Below are 13,469 nucleotides of genomic sequence, written 5' to 3'. Positions count from 1 at the left end.
GGCAGCAACCAAACAAAATCTCCACGGCCCTCTCCGTTGGTCCTTCGCTCACCAAGATACGAGAACCTGCAAATTAACGAGTTGATAATAAATATTGGCGCTTAAAAGATACTCGCATCAATCGTTCACAACAATATCCTGTTTTTTCATCATTGCAACTGGCCGAGGAGGCCGTTTGTGGTCCATTAATGAGCATCTGACCGGCAACCTGCTGCCATCACTTGCATCCCCGATCCTTTGAAACGATGGAAAGCTACCTTCCTCTCGAACTGTGGATACTACTCGCTGATCAGAGATTGCCAAAGAAGACTCTTACCACCTTGTGTCTGACATCCAAGGTGAATTAATCAACTTGAAATACAGGAACAATGCTAAAAAAGTAGCAAGACACTCAATGAAATCTTCAGACCTGTGCTTTACCGTGAGATTGTGCTGCCGGAATCTGCAGATGAGGATGAACTTCAGTGGAAGTATCGACAACTGCAGGCCATCTCCCAACTTCCTATTGAGACCCACCTTCGCCACATACGTCGATTAGACCTCAATTATATTGAGTCAGCTATTTTAGCTTGCCTTTGCACTTGTTTTTATTATATGAAAAATCTCGAAAACTGTTCCATCAGGTATTTGGCATTGGGTATTTCATAGTTGATAGGCTGATCTGGTTTACTATTAGCACGATTCCTGACTCCGCACCTTATTTCCGTCTTAATAAAATCAGGGACATCTGCCTCGATCTATCAAAGATTACAAGCCATGTTCAGGGACGTTATATTCGGCCAGATCTTCCAAAGTTCAGAAACCTGCATAGTCTAGACTTGAGGAGTCTGAGGGGTAATCTGAAAATTCTGGGCACGAGTATTGCTAGAATTCTTTTTGTAAGTGTGAAGGTGTCGGCATTTCTAGTAAATGCCTTTCTTGATGTTCAGTTTGCCCTGCCTTGAATTTAGAATCTACTTTTTTTCTTAGATCTAGAGTGTTCAAACCCGAAGTATCGTTAGATTCTTAGGTCTACATCTGGTTAGCAAAGAGTATCTCTGGGTGTTAAAATGCGAGATTGCTATGCAATTCATTCACGCGTATCGCTATGTGGAGAGGCTTCTCTTCCATTCATTTTTTTATTCTTACCTTTTGTCCCGTGACGTTTTTCCAGTCATTCTTTTCCTTATTGAGAGCCGTTTGATACATAGATAGCTCATATCACCTAGAACGATGGTATGCCTACCGTCACGGCACTCGGTCTCGATGTAGATGGCCTCCAGGGAAGCAACACCACAAGTAATTTATTCCTGGATATTTTCGCAGAATTCGACAATTTGAGACGAGAAGATGAAAAGCCCGACCTTCGATTGAACTTGCGAGATCTCATATTGGGAAAGGGAATGTACCATCAATCCCCTGCCATGGACGTGCAATACGACTATAAGCAGTGGCGATTATCAAAACTTTTAGATGTAACGAAGCTTCGTACATTACGGCTGTTGAACGACCCATGTACTGAAGGCAATTACTGGGTGCCATATAAAAGTATACATTTGGAGTTATTTGATGGCATCACTGCTCTCCAGAGAGTTTCTGTGGAATTCCTGAGTCAAGAAGTCCTACAATTACTTCATCATTTAATTATGATGAAAAATTCATCGAATCAAACGACCCTGCGGGAGTTTCAAGCAACCCTCGATAACACGGTTCACTCGCAAATACCTGGCTCTCCTAGTCTCTCTGAGGTTGTAGCTCTGCTTTTGCAATTCAAATGGCGTCAACTATTGTTATCAGGTGATGAAAGTTGCATGGACCAAATCTACGAGGCTTCCTGGGATGAGCCTTCATACCAGTGGGAAGAGTTGGGAATTTTGTGGATTAATTGGGTAGGTATCACTTTCAAGAAGAATTTGCATCGACATTGGGACGTGTGAGAACTAAATAGATAACTTTAGGAACAACATCGCGATACACTTCTCCAGCTCTCGAAACTTCGCATTTTAATGTTCTCTTACGCCACAGTAACTATTAGTGGTAAGCGCTCACAAGTTATAACGTGTATAGAGGATGCATTTGATCTTTCCAAGAGGATATTTACTGCGTTTCAAGAACGTGCGGCAAATCAAAAGAGGAATTCAAACCTAAGGTATATCGGTATTGAGGGCTGGGTTTTTACTTCTTTGCGGTTGCCTTTTTCTGGGCCTAATGATGAGCGCACTGGAGCTGAGATCGTGCAGCTTGATAAGGAAGAAGCTAGAGCATTTGATTTTATGCGGATGAATGAAAAATTATTGGGTGTTAAGTATAGGTTGGGTAGAAGGTAGTAATATGGATATTGTTGTATGCGGAGAAGGAAGGGATATTGTCTAAGATGTTCCAGATAGATCATTTTGGAGAGCTTTATCAACCCCCAAATACATCTATACCCTTTTCAAACGAATTGAATGCGAGATGATACCATCAGATCCTCCGGCCATACCAACAAGCCATTTTCAACCAAATCTCGCACCCCTTAAGATATCCCTCATCTTCTCCACCTCCTTACCATCTACTTCCTCTCCGTCCCCTGTCACAGCACTACTATGGAACCATCCCGCTCCTGTTTCTTGCATCAGATTTTCAAGATTTATGCTGCGTACGCCACCTCCTACAATGATATCGATTCTACCAGCTGCTTGCCGAACCAATTTTTGGAGTTGCACAATTCCTTGCACGGAAGTGGGAGCGCCACCGGATGTGAGGAGAGATGTGAAGTTCAGATTTATAAGCTAAATTTATCAGGTCATTCTTCCTAGCCAGTGATCTTCTGAGAGCAAAGATAACCCCCAAACAGAATTCAAAAGCAACGAAGAAAATAAATGAAACAAGACTCACCACCTCCAATTGCTCTTCCATCCTCAGAGGATCAATCCGGTCAAAAGCGCGATGAAACGTACACCTCACATTCTCTCCACCTTCCCCCTCCCTCGCAATCCCAATCAACTCAGCACATCTCTCCCTATCAACCAGCAACCCCTCCCCCCCTCCTCCATCCCTCAAGACTCCAAAAACAAACCCCCTCCCCCCCAGCTCTCTAAATCTCCTAATCTCCCCCCTCATCTCCTCAAACACTCCACCTCCCACCCTGAAATTATCATTCGGACCTCCGCCCAGCAAACTATTATCCACAGGTCGAATCATGATATTGATTTCCCCACTTTCTCCACTCTTCCCGATCTTCCCATCATCATGATCTCCAGGCTTCTCATCCAGAGCAGAGTAGATACGGGAGAAATCCTTCACAGCAGGCGTTAATCCGTCTTGGTTCTTGTGCGCACAAAGCTCTATGCGTTGCGCGCCGGACCTGAGAGCTGAAAGGGCAGAGGAGGGAGTAAAAGTGGCGATTTCTAGCTTGGAGGACATTCTTGAAATAGGATTTGGGGCTTGAGAGCGAGGGGGCATTTTATTGGGAGTGGGGGTTGGGAGTGTGATATATTTATGAGGGAGATAGCGGGGTAGCGGGGTCAAATTCAGGGTCAGACATCCTGGCGATCTGATAAGAGCAGTTTTTGATTAACTTTGTTATCCAGCGAGTTCTTTGTTTCGATACAAAAATCCCTGGAAGAGGCATCTCGTTGATAAGTCGTTCTAGTAATTTAAAATCTTTAATAGGCCATCTATAGAATTCTTGCGACTGCTACTCTTAATCACGTATACAGGTTCAACTACTAGGAGGGTAAGCTATATCTAACTTAATACTTCAAACCCTGCAAAACTAGCATCTCCTTATATCTTTTGTAATTCGTATGTGACTTATTCAATATGTAAATGAGATAATTAGTCATATCTCGGCTTTTTCTCTTCTATTGATCACCAAAGAAGATAGCTCAAATCACAAGTCATAAACGATTCGCAGAGAATGTCAATTCAGATTATAAACCATTCTCGAACCAGCCTTTTGATATTTGATATTTGATGTGTGTAAAATAAAAATGCTGACCTGCAAGCAAGGAAGCGAAATATAAGTAAACCCCCTACTGGCCTAGCCAATCCAATACCGTCTGACGAGAATCTCTACAGTCGAGATAGCTCATCCCAATTGAAGTGCTGTTTGCCTAACAGGAAAAGAAGAGCCAGGAAAGTTCCAGTAGGGAGAAAAGAAGTAAAATGTACCAGAAAAGCCTTTACTGCCAGAAACGTAAAAACTCCATGCCCAATTTCGAGAATGAAGGGCTGCCCATGTCGTATCATATCATTCCAAGTAACTCCATCCAATCCAATCCGCACTGCGGATACTCATCCGCCCTACAATCCGGCTGCTTTCTTAACAAATGCCGCTGCTGCCGTCGTATCCATTCCATAAGTCAGATGAGCCAGTAAGATCAAGCTTCCGCCTTGACAGATGTTATCTCCAGCGTGACAAATGATATCTGTTCTATCGGCTGAGACACCTTGGACTGGATCTCCATTGTCTGGTAATTGTGTTAGTTTCAGATTTCATGCCATATTGTGGAATATGTAAAGGGGTTGGGACGAACCTGGGTCACCGAAGATAACGGCAGAGCTGATTTTAGCTGTTGTTTCGGCTGGTAAAAGTTTGGCGGCGTTATGTACGAGTTGGCCACCTTGGGAGTAGCCAGAGATGACGAGTTTTGTGTCTGGGCAGCTGGATAAGGTTGATGTGACCATTGTGGCCCTGTATTGAGATGTGAGTAAATGTTTTTAAGAGGAAAAACAACTAGTCACGCTGAAATCTCAGAAAAAGGAAAACATACATAGTCTGACTGCCAGCAGGATCGCCTCCTTGCAAAAATCCTGGAACATCTGCTGGGTAGTCGACACCATTCATGGTGACTGAAGATGACCCAAGAGCAGATTTGAGAGCGGCGAGGAAGGGTGGTCCGACTACAGTACCGAGAGTTCCAGTCTCAGTCGTTCCACGGGCAAAGATGACCGTCACATCTGAGCATGCTCTAGCTTCAATGGAACCTGTTGGAGCGGCTAAGACGGAGAGAGGAAGGAGGAGAGCGGACAAGAGTTGTTGAGCTGAGGTCTTCATTTTGAAATTGATGTATTGATATTTTGTACAATGAATAATGAGTAGTCGAATGAGAATAGAAGGATTAGTGAAGATATCAGTGAAAGAATGTATAGACGATGATCAGTGATGAGAGAAATTGCGTTGAAAGGAAATCATCTTGACTTTATATCTTCAAAGTTGAACCCGACAACCAGGAACGTCATTTATTTTTGTGGGGAACACCGTGAGATCATAACATATGCTTAATTCCTCGGAGGCCTTGGGATGAAGTTTCAAGCCGATAATAGTATCTAGATGCTTGTCGGCCAGTCAAGATGAAACTTGCTAAATACCGAGGTATTCAACACACCAGATGACAACCGACCGGGCTTAGTCCTAGATGCTATCACACACCAGACGAAGGTTATAACAACGTTTCTATTATTAAAAAAGTAGAAGTGCCGAGGAGAAATAGCGGTGGTGAGCTCCACACAGCTCCTCATGAAAACCAATTTAGCAATGATTACCCTTCAATATGGGGTACAGTACTGTTATCTCAATGAATGTTCGACTCTGTGTATGATCACTAGACCTCTAAGCCGAGCTTTTTCCTCTATGCGCTAATAATTAAGGCTCTAGCTTGGACAGGCACTTCAACCAACTGCAGCTGCACTAGCCTCGCATCGATGCCAGAATAGTTATTCATCGGACCTGGAATCGACATCTTGGGAAACTTCCCCGGCAGTACAATCCCAATTTAGGGATGACGGAAAATAGACGTTAATACGATATATCTGGGGAGAAGAACAAAGCACATGCTCGGCGCTTATGGCAGAGTTGCAAAAACATTCTTGAGATGCGATTGGTACAAAGGATCTCCACTTGGCATATCACCTCCCGTTTCCTAGATCTTTAGACCGTTTTGTTATGTTTTGGCGGGGCTTAAACATGTTGGTAGCCGGGATATTGGTGCTTTGATACCTTTTGAAGTGGATACCTCGACTTGACATTGATTATTTTGCCAATATATCAATTAGTATGAGACGAAAAATTGCTTTTGATGTAACTTTTTCAGATGAATCCGACTTTTTGAAACGTTAAGGATGAAAGAAGCATAAGGAGGATGGTGGTGGCTGTGTGGAGAAAAAGTAAGGAAGATTTGATTGTGATGCAACATAACACCATTGTAACTTTTTTGCTTGGACTCTCAAAATTCCAATGTGGAAGTCCGACGGGGAATTTGTCATGACCTGCGAGTGTCTGTCTGTACATCTCGCATCTTTTGAATACCGTGTTTAGATGCCAGTATTTCATTAAGTTGGTGAGTAGTACAATGTGCGATAATTGACGAGGCCCGTGTATGTCTTCAACTGCCGAGGCATTAAAGATTCTAAGAGGTGTGGTTGAATCACGGAGGAGAAAGAGGTGAAGAGAAATGGAAAATGGTGAGATCGACAGCAAGGACAAGGGAAGGGACATAAGGCTACCCCATATTGAGAAAGCTTGAAGCTCCACATAGCTCATGCCTGCCCAGCAAGATCCCGCGGTACTATCCGGAAACTAGAGTTAACGCAGAGGAAGTAAACACTTTCCATTCAATCCAATCTTTATACTATTTCTCTCCGTGTATTGGTTTTCATTCCTTTCCCTCTTCTTTATACAACCAAACTCAGCAAATTTCATGGTGACGGCATGTCACGGCGTCGAGCTACTACTAGACATCTTAGACATCTAGTATTAGGCGTCGCTAGAACATACAGCGCATTCACACCATACTGGCAAATTCAACTGGCAAATTCGACAGGAAAGCCTACCATCAAATCTTTCATTCGAGCTAACATCTGCCGAGCCGGAGTGATGAGTTGCTCAAAGCGATGCAAACTAGGTAGATTGAGAAACTTTCTCGATGTCAATCACTTTATATTTTATGTGACGGCAACGAGTATCAGCTCAGAATGAATTTCCATTTAAGTTGAGATTCTTTTCTTTTGGGGTCTTGAGAAAAAGAGCTTACCAAAGATGTTCAATTGGACTCGATCTGGGTCGCAAGCCCAACCAACCTCACCGGGAGTCCGCCTTCAAACGTCAACACCATCGTCGCTCGCGCATTCACAGTATTTACTAAAAAGACGATTTCAAAAACGTACAGTCTATGCGATGTCGAGTGTCAATAAACTACTTCAAGTAAAGGGATGATTCTATGAATAAAGGTCTTATATACCTACCTTGTAAATATGCAACCGAATTTGAGATCTTTCATCCATCTTATTCTTGAGTATGCTTAAGAATCCACGAACCGACACACATACTCGAGCACCAAATTCCTTCCCTTAACTATTCAACTATTCAACCATCCAACCTTCCAATCATTCAACCCTCCAAGAATCTTTCCTTACAAAGCCCAAACACAAAAGACGCTCACACGAAGAATACTCAGAGCACGAGAAACTTATATAGAGAGATTGCAGAGCAATCTCATTCCACACGCTATGCTTATACTCCCTAGCCTAGCACCTTATCCACCCATACCTCCATATCTGCATTCCACAACTCATAACCCGATCATAGAATCCTTGTATCTCACATATTCTCTACCCTAGCATCTTATCCACGCATTCCACACCGCAAATCCGACTACAAACCCCCCATATCCCATATCCCCCCTAGTGTCCACGCAACCTCGAATCCCAAATATCGCATTTCAAACCTCAAACCTCAAATCTCAAATCTCAACCCATCCACGTATTCCCATTCTCCAAACCCATACCCATTATGAACCAACTTCTCCCCAACTCCCCCCTATCTCATCAACCCCATCCCCATCCCATCCCATTCCATCTCATCCACTCCTCCCCTCACCCCCATCTCTCCATCCCGCCCGGCCAAGCCCCTCCGCCATCCCATTTCGGTCCCGAACTCGTTCCGAACCCGAACCCGCCCACACCAATTTCCTTTTTCCCACCCATCCATCCAATCTACCACACATAACATAATCCCCCTAATCCCCTACTCCGCAAATGTCTCTCACACCTCACACCTCACACACCAAGCCATCCCAAATTAATATATATATACCAGGTACACATATACCTTCCTCGTCTCCGCTCTTCCGTGCACCTAAATATATACTCCCGTACCAGAACCCGTACCAGCATAATAACAACTACCAATAAATCGATACAAACTAAACTCCGGTAAATGAACCTGAGATATTGGCCCATTCATCGATCCAGAAAAAAATAAAAATAAGAAATAAGAAATAAGAAAAGATCGAAAATGAAATAATATGGATAAAATTTCCGTTCTATGAATAACCCTCTCTCTCTCTCTCTCTCTCTCTCTCTCTCTCTCTCTCTCTCTCTCCATTTATTTATTTATTTTGAGGAGAAGGGAAAGCAAGGGGTAAAGAAACTACCGCGAGCATCTTATATCTTCTCGAATTGAAACATTGTCCAAATGAATATATACACACACACACACACACAAAAGGAAGGATTGGGAATCAATGCACCAAGGAATTTGCTCGACTGCAGGCCATGATTAGATTTCTAGAGTCTGGTTTAAGTATAGAATGATGTGTGGTCGTTTTATGTACTTGCTATCTAACTGCGTACCTACCTACTTCTCGATATCGATTTATGAGCGAGTGCTTTTGTTAGGTGAGGTGAGGTGGGTTGATGAATACTTCTCCGATATGGGGGTTGGTATTCGATCGTGATTTGATTTGATTTGATGAAATGAGATGAGATGAGATGAGACAGACGCACCATAAATAGATATTTTCTTCATTTATCGGACATTTGATGATGTAAGTAAGATATCTTCACTATAGGAATTGAATAATGATGATGATGATGATGATGAAGAGAGGACAAATACAATATACACATAATTGATACACCACATCACATGAAAACACGAATTCAAAAAAAAAAAAAAAAATCAAGTAATAATCTCTTCAATTCAACTTCAGCGCCCATTACAAGGTATGATGGTATCTACAAAATGTACCCGCGCAATATCAAGAGATGAGCTCAACCCGCTCTGTCAATCGGTGGGTATATATGTAGCCGTGAAGGTGACGTCGCTCCCGAGAAAAATTAAACAGACATTTGAGATCAGAAAGAATGAAAGTAAGGAGGCAAGCAAGCCGAATGTGCCAACTGTCGTCGCGGCGGATTCCTCTTCTCTCCGTACGTAGATAAATATTCCAGAATAAAAAAGATGCGAGCCTTCCCATTTCGATATGTTATAAACAGTGTAAAGAAAGTCATATACATAAAAACTCCCTACACCTTCCATTTCTCCAATCCTCCATTCGTCTTGCCCACTCCTACCGATTTTTTCTATCTTTCTTTGTTTGTTTCTTTTTCCTCTCATGCTCACATCTTCATGTAAGAGCCCCCATTGGCACTACCCCCAAACATCGGTTGTTGCGGTTGAGGAAACTCCGCACTATGCGGGCTCATCTCCCCATTTCGCATAACCATCGTCGGACTCATGGGACCATGTTGACCTGCCTGCACCATCGGACTTCCACTAGCCATTGCGCTCGCGCTTCCACTAGGTCCTACGTATCCAGTTCCTTGATTGCTACCCCAGCCCCCAAGTGCGTCATCTCCTTGGGTTGCATACGAGTTGTTGTCGAAACCGCCAATTCCCTTGTTGTGCAATTCCATTTGATCTTTGTAGGCGTCTTGTTGTTGCTTCTCAATCAATTGGTTGTAGGCTTCACGTTCCAGACGGCCATTACGACGTTGACGGAGGAAGGTGAAGAGGAAGGCGGAAACGAGAGCGGCAACTGCGGCACCACCTCCACAGTAGACTGCGAGTTTGGTGGTCTTAGGGAGGTTGTCCCACTTTTCACCTAGAGAGAGTGTGGGGGTTTCATTCTTGGTGATAGTCTCTGCGACGGTCGAGTTACCACTTTTTATATATATATTAGCGCGCTTTTCTTGATATCACGGGAACAAAGTTAACATACCTGATAACTTTAATGGATGTCCAGTCTCCAGTTTTATCAGTCCATTCATATTCAGAACCAGTGCTGTAGTCTTGAACTGCTGCACTTTTCACGTACATCGTGAATGGAACCTTGGTAAAATCGGTCTCTCCACCAGCCCATTCGATTGTTCCCTGGCTGTTACCCTTTGGATCACCACCGGACCAGATTCCCAATCGAACTGTCATTGGGGTTTGAGGGAAGTTCTTGCCGTCAACCGCATCAGCATATGCGAGGGTTCGAACAAGACTATCATCAATCCACCACTGAACTCTCTCCGCAGTCCAGTCGACGGTGTAGTTGTGAAAGTTTGCTGTTGGATCGGAAGGTGTTGGATACCAGATGGCCCGATCATAGGAGGTAGTATTTCCTTTTCCAAAATAATTGGTCTCGGCGTGAGTGTCATTACCTCCAATAAATTCCCAATCAATTTCGTCTAGATCGTCACTTTCCAAGACGATACTCGATACAATTCCTACTCCAGTTGCAGCCTTCATGATCACGGATACTTGGCCGAAAAAGATGTAGAACTTGGATTGGATGGTAGGTGATTGTCCTTGCTTGGCGATGGTGAATTCGGCGCCATCATCGCCATATGTAAGAGATCCCGCGGTGATGTTGTAATAATCGGTAACTGTCGATGATGTGTTGAAAACGAAAGTATGGTTTGTCCCCAAAGCCGGATCATTGGGACATGTTTCATTGAGAGGATTGCAAGTGGTCCAAGTCTGAGCTTGAACGAATGGTGAGAGGATGGTTGCTCCTGCTAGGAGAACCAGAGAATTGAATTGCATTGTTTCTTTCTTTTTCTTCTCTGTGACAAATCGTATGTATGTATGGATACTCGTTGCTTTGAAATGAAAGTTGTATTGTACTTCGCAAAGAAGGGCGATTGGGTAATGATTAGATCCGATTGATTTGATACTGCGAATTCAACTTTGATGATTCGCTTTCTAGAGAGTGACTGCGCCTTCCAAGGCGGACGACGGTGAATAGTTGCTGAAGGAAAGTAAGGCGCAGGAACTGCACAATCGAAAGATCAAAAAGGGAGAGTGAGCGAGTGATACTCAAAATGCCAAAGCAAAGATTAAGAGATTGGGATTGGGATTGGGATGAGGAAGGAAGAGAGGGATGACATTAAAGAAAGTGGAGACTGATAAACGGTTACGGACAAGTCTTCTTTCTCTCTTCCTCGTCTTGTCGCTCGGATGAAGATAGAATTGAGGAAAGGGTTGTCAATGATCAAGATCCCAAATCCCAATGCAACGCCAATCCGCTCAATTTAAGGGAACGTGCATGTGCGAGTGATACTTCCCTTCCATTGCTTCCGTACCATCGTGTTTGGAGTGGGTGCACCCATGGAATTTGGGTGAATGTGGATGAATGGGATGGTGGAGCGAAGGGGGATTGGAAGATCATGGTAGAACTTTTAATTTGAATTTCCCAAAGCGGCAGATTGTGTTTCACATTTAAGGGGAAATTCACGGAATATCAATTCTCGAGGAGGGTTTTGGAGAATTGGCAGATTGACATGTTAACGGATATCACACCTAATCTGGTGAATTCGAATTGATAAGCAAGGGGCGAGCCAATCGTATCTCAGGATGCATCCAGGGAAATGAAGATGTACAAGGATTTGCGAGTGGAAATCATTTGCCGCTCATTCAACCCATTCTCAATCCATCTCCATCGATTCCATCGATTCCATCACTGATTTTGCTGGTTTTGCTGGTTTTGCTGCTGCGTGTCTGCGTGTCTGTGTGTCTGCGTCTGCCTGCCTGTCTGTCTGTTTGTCCGTCTCCCATGAACGTTTTGATGAGATCCATTCTCCAAATGAGAAAAGAGAAAGGGTTTGATTGCCAAGTATGCTCGAAATAGATCTCCCGGTGTATCACATCTTGCATCTTGTATCTTGTCCTTTTGCAGCTTTCGAAATTGCTTTCATCGCGAGACGAAAGTGATGATGCTGCGAGAAGAAGAAGAGACTGCGAGCTAGCTACCTAGGGGGTTAGATAGCAATGACGATAGAACTTTGATATGGAACAATGTGCACTTTACACTCCGTAGGCGCATACGATAATATAGAGTTGAAAGAGTCCGATCGTCCTTCCTTGGCATTGGGTACGGAATACTGCATGTAGGTAGCAGGTATCTCTGAAACTCCACTTGCCAACTCCACTTTGCGAGAAAAAATATACCTGGCTCCTGGATTCTTCCGGAGGACGACGAGGAGGAGGAGTACAAGAATCAAGATCCTCATGTAAAGCCTTTTGACATCCTTATTTACTTGTGTCTCTCTCGTATTTTACCCACGTTGGACAAGAATTGATGGGTCTTATTTGTCAAATACCTCTTGTTTCTCTTGGTCAGAGATATCATGTGTTCGATCAAGAGCAGACTTATTATTTGTGGGCGGACTACATATTGAATCGCGAAGTTTATATCGTTCCTTTACCAGTGTTTACCGGTACCAGAACCACACCCGTCTGTTCTCTACCCAGACACCGCCACGAAGCATTTGATTGGCATAGGGGTATCTAGCAATCTACGAAATGTCGAGGCAATTAGAGTTACTCGGCATCATCTCTAGGAAATGAAACCTCAATCATGATTCATGAACCTCCTTATCCTTCCATACGCCATCTTCCATCTTCCATCTTCCATCATTCATCAATCATCCATCTTTCACCTTGTTGCTTCCGACGCTCTCGTGCACCTTCCATTCCTATCTGCACCTGCATTTGTAATTTGCCAAGTGGACGGCGTCTAGCAGCATACGGATTATGGAGCAGCGCGTCCAACCCCTACCAGAGCCCCTATACCTATACTTCTTCATATACAAGATATCCACCATGGAAACCACAAATTCGCGATGGACGGGACTCACTCATATGTGGAAAGCACATTGTGATGATAGGTAGACAGGAGGTGATATATGTTGCAAGGCTTCAATTGGATTAATAACACTGTACAGAGTAATGCCTAAGGCATTTACATCTCACTGTGACGTAGCGTCAAAATTCCGGGTCAAGCGGCGTTTAACTGACTAGGTACAGTACATAGCCGAAAAAGAAAAACATACATATAGGTATATATGTGTGTCAGCAGGTCACTCTTTCTTCAGAAACATCTTTTGATGCATTAATAGCTGACTGCACCTCGACGTATTGGTATGAGGAGGAGCGTTCAAAACTCCCAACCACATGTTGAGTTACATGACCCATAAGTTTCTTCCACTGCGCGCTCTTACCTACCTACATACAAGATGCTCCATACGCGTTGAGATATTGTGATCTTCTCGGCAGTTTTTAAACCTCGATGCGCAATCAAAGCACTTGGACATAATCGAGATGCCCTTCTTACATTGTATCTCGTCTCTGAATCTTGATTGATAATGTTTATCACATTGAAGATAACTCCAAATGCCAGCTAGCCCAGCGGTGACGCCGACAGGAAGACGATCGATAGGTGTCAATGGGACTAAGC

General features: G+C 43.6%; 4 protein-coding genes across 5 annotated transcripts; 1 reads left to right on the top strand and 3 right to left on the bottom strand.

Moving 5' to 3' along the window:
* Positions 1-25: 25 nt before the first annotated feature.
* On the top strand, positions 26-2,416 carry BCIN_15g03100 (hypothetical protein). Of its 2 annotated transcripts, XM_024697532.1 has the most exons (5): positions 26-338; positions 388-623; positions 677-878; positions 1,209-1,868; positions 1,938-2,416. In XM_024697532.1, the coding sequence occupies exons 1-5, from the start codon at positions 246-248 to the stop codon at positions 2,304-2,306; spliced, it is 1,560 nt and encodes a 519-aa protein (XP_024553348.1). In that variant the 5' UTR covers positions 26-245; the 3' UTR covers positions 2,307-2,416. The 2 variants fall into 2 exon arrangements, with proteins under 2 accessions (XP_024553348.1, XP_024553349.1); XM_024697533.1 differs by having other exon boundaries at positions 677-1,868.
* BCIN_15g03090 (hypothetical protein) lies at positions 2,402-3,639 on the bottom strand. Its single transcript, XM_001558223.2, has 2 exons — positions 2,857-3,639; positions 2,402-2,750 (listed from the first exon to the last, which is right to left on the bottom strand). The coding sequence occupies exons 1-2, from the start codon at positions 3,421-3,423 to the stop codon at positions 2,475-2,477; spliced, it is 843 nt and encodes a 280-aa protein (XP_001558273.2). The 5' UTR covers positions 3,424-3,639; the 3' UTR covers positions 2,402-2,474.
* A 209-nt stretch (positions 3,640-3,848) lies between these two features.
* Positions 3,849-5,470, bottom strand: BccutA. Its single transcript, XM_001558222.2, has 3 exons — positions 4,737-5,470; positions 4,500-4,657; positions 3,849-4,433 (listed from the first exon to the last, which is right to left on the bottom strand). Exons 1-3 carry the CDS (start codon positions 5,018-5,020, stop codon positions 4,267-4,269), a joined length of 609 nt encoding a protein of 202 aa, XP_001558272.1. The 5' UTR covers positions 5,021-5,470; the 3' UTR covers positions 3,849-4,266.
* Positions 5,471-8,939: 3,469 nt separating this feature from the next.
* On the bottom strand, positions 8,940-11,534 carry BCIN_15g03070 (hypothetical protein). The gene is made up of 2 exons (XM_001558218.2): positions 9,966-11,534; positions 8,940-9,907 (listed from the first exon to the last, which is right to left on the bottom strand). Exons 1-2 carry the CDS (start codon positions 10,775-10,777, stop codon positions 9,364-9,366), a joined length of 1,356 nt encoding a protein of 451 aa, XP_001558268.1. The 5' UTR covers positions 10,778-11,534; the 3' UTR covers positions 8,940-9,363.
* Between the last annotated feature and the right edge of the window lie 1,935 nt (positions 11,535-13,469).

Source organism: Botrytis cinerea, chromosome 15 (assembly GCF_000143535.2).
Source record: "Botrytis cinerea B05.10 chromosome 15, complete sequence".
Classification (NCBI taxonomy): domain Eukaryota; kingdom Fungi; phylum Ascomycota; class Leotiomycetes; order Helotiales; family Sclerotiniaceae; genus Botrytis; species Botrytis cinerea.
Note: the sequence above shows the minus strand (reverse complement) of the source record. Positions and strands in the feature narration are given on the sequence as shown.

Excerpts from the sequence above, each read along its gene's own strand:
- BCIN_15g03100 (XM_024697532.1), top strand. The coding sequence starts at position 246 with ATGGAAAGCTACCTTCCTCTCGAACTGTGGATACTACTCGCTGATCAG. Across the intron at positions 339-387 it reads CCTTGTGTCTGACATCCAAG|ACACTCAATGAAATCTTCAG; the intron begins GTGAATTAATCA and ends AAAAGTAGCAAG. Across the intron at positions 879-1,208 it reads GTATTGCTAGAATTCTTTTT|AACGATGGTATGCCTACCGT; the intron begins GTAAGTGTGAAG and ends CATATCACCTAG.
- BccutA (XM_001558222.2), bottom strand. The coding sequence starts at position 5,020 with ATGAAGACCTCAGCTCAACAACTCTTGTCCGCTCTCCTCCTTCCTCTC. Across the intron at positions 4,658-4,736 it reads CCTGCTGGCAGTCAGACTAT|GGCCACAATGGTCACATCAA; the intron begins GTATGTTTTCCT and ends ATCTCAATACAG. Across the intron at positions 4,434-4,499 it reads CGTTATCTTCGGTGACCCAG|ACAATGGAGATCCAGTCCAA; the intron begins GTTCGTCCCAAC and ends CACAATTACCAG.
- BCIN_15g03090 (XM_001558223.2), bottom strand. The coding sequence starts at position 3,423 with ATGCCCCCTCGCTCTCAAGCCCCAAATCCTATTTCAAGAATGTCCTCC. Across the intron at positions 2,751-2,856 it reads TGGAAGAGCAATTGGAGGTG|CTTATAAATCTGAACTTCAC; the intron begins GTGAGTCTTGTT and ends TGATAAATTTAG.
- BCIN_15g03070 (XM_001558218.2), bottom strand. The coding sequence starts at position 10,777 with ATGCAATTCAATTCTCTGGTTCTCCTAGCAGGAGCAACCATCCTCTCA. Across the intron at positions 9,908-9,965 it reads ACATCCATTAAAGTTATCAG|TGGTAACTCGACCGTCGCAG; the intron begins GTATGTTAACTT and ends ATATATAAAAAG.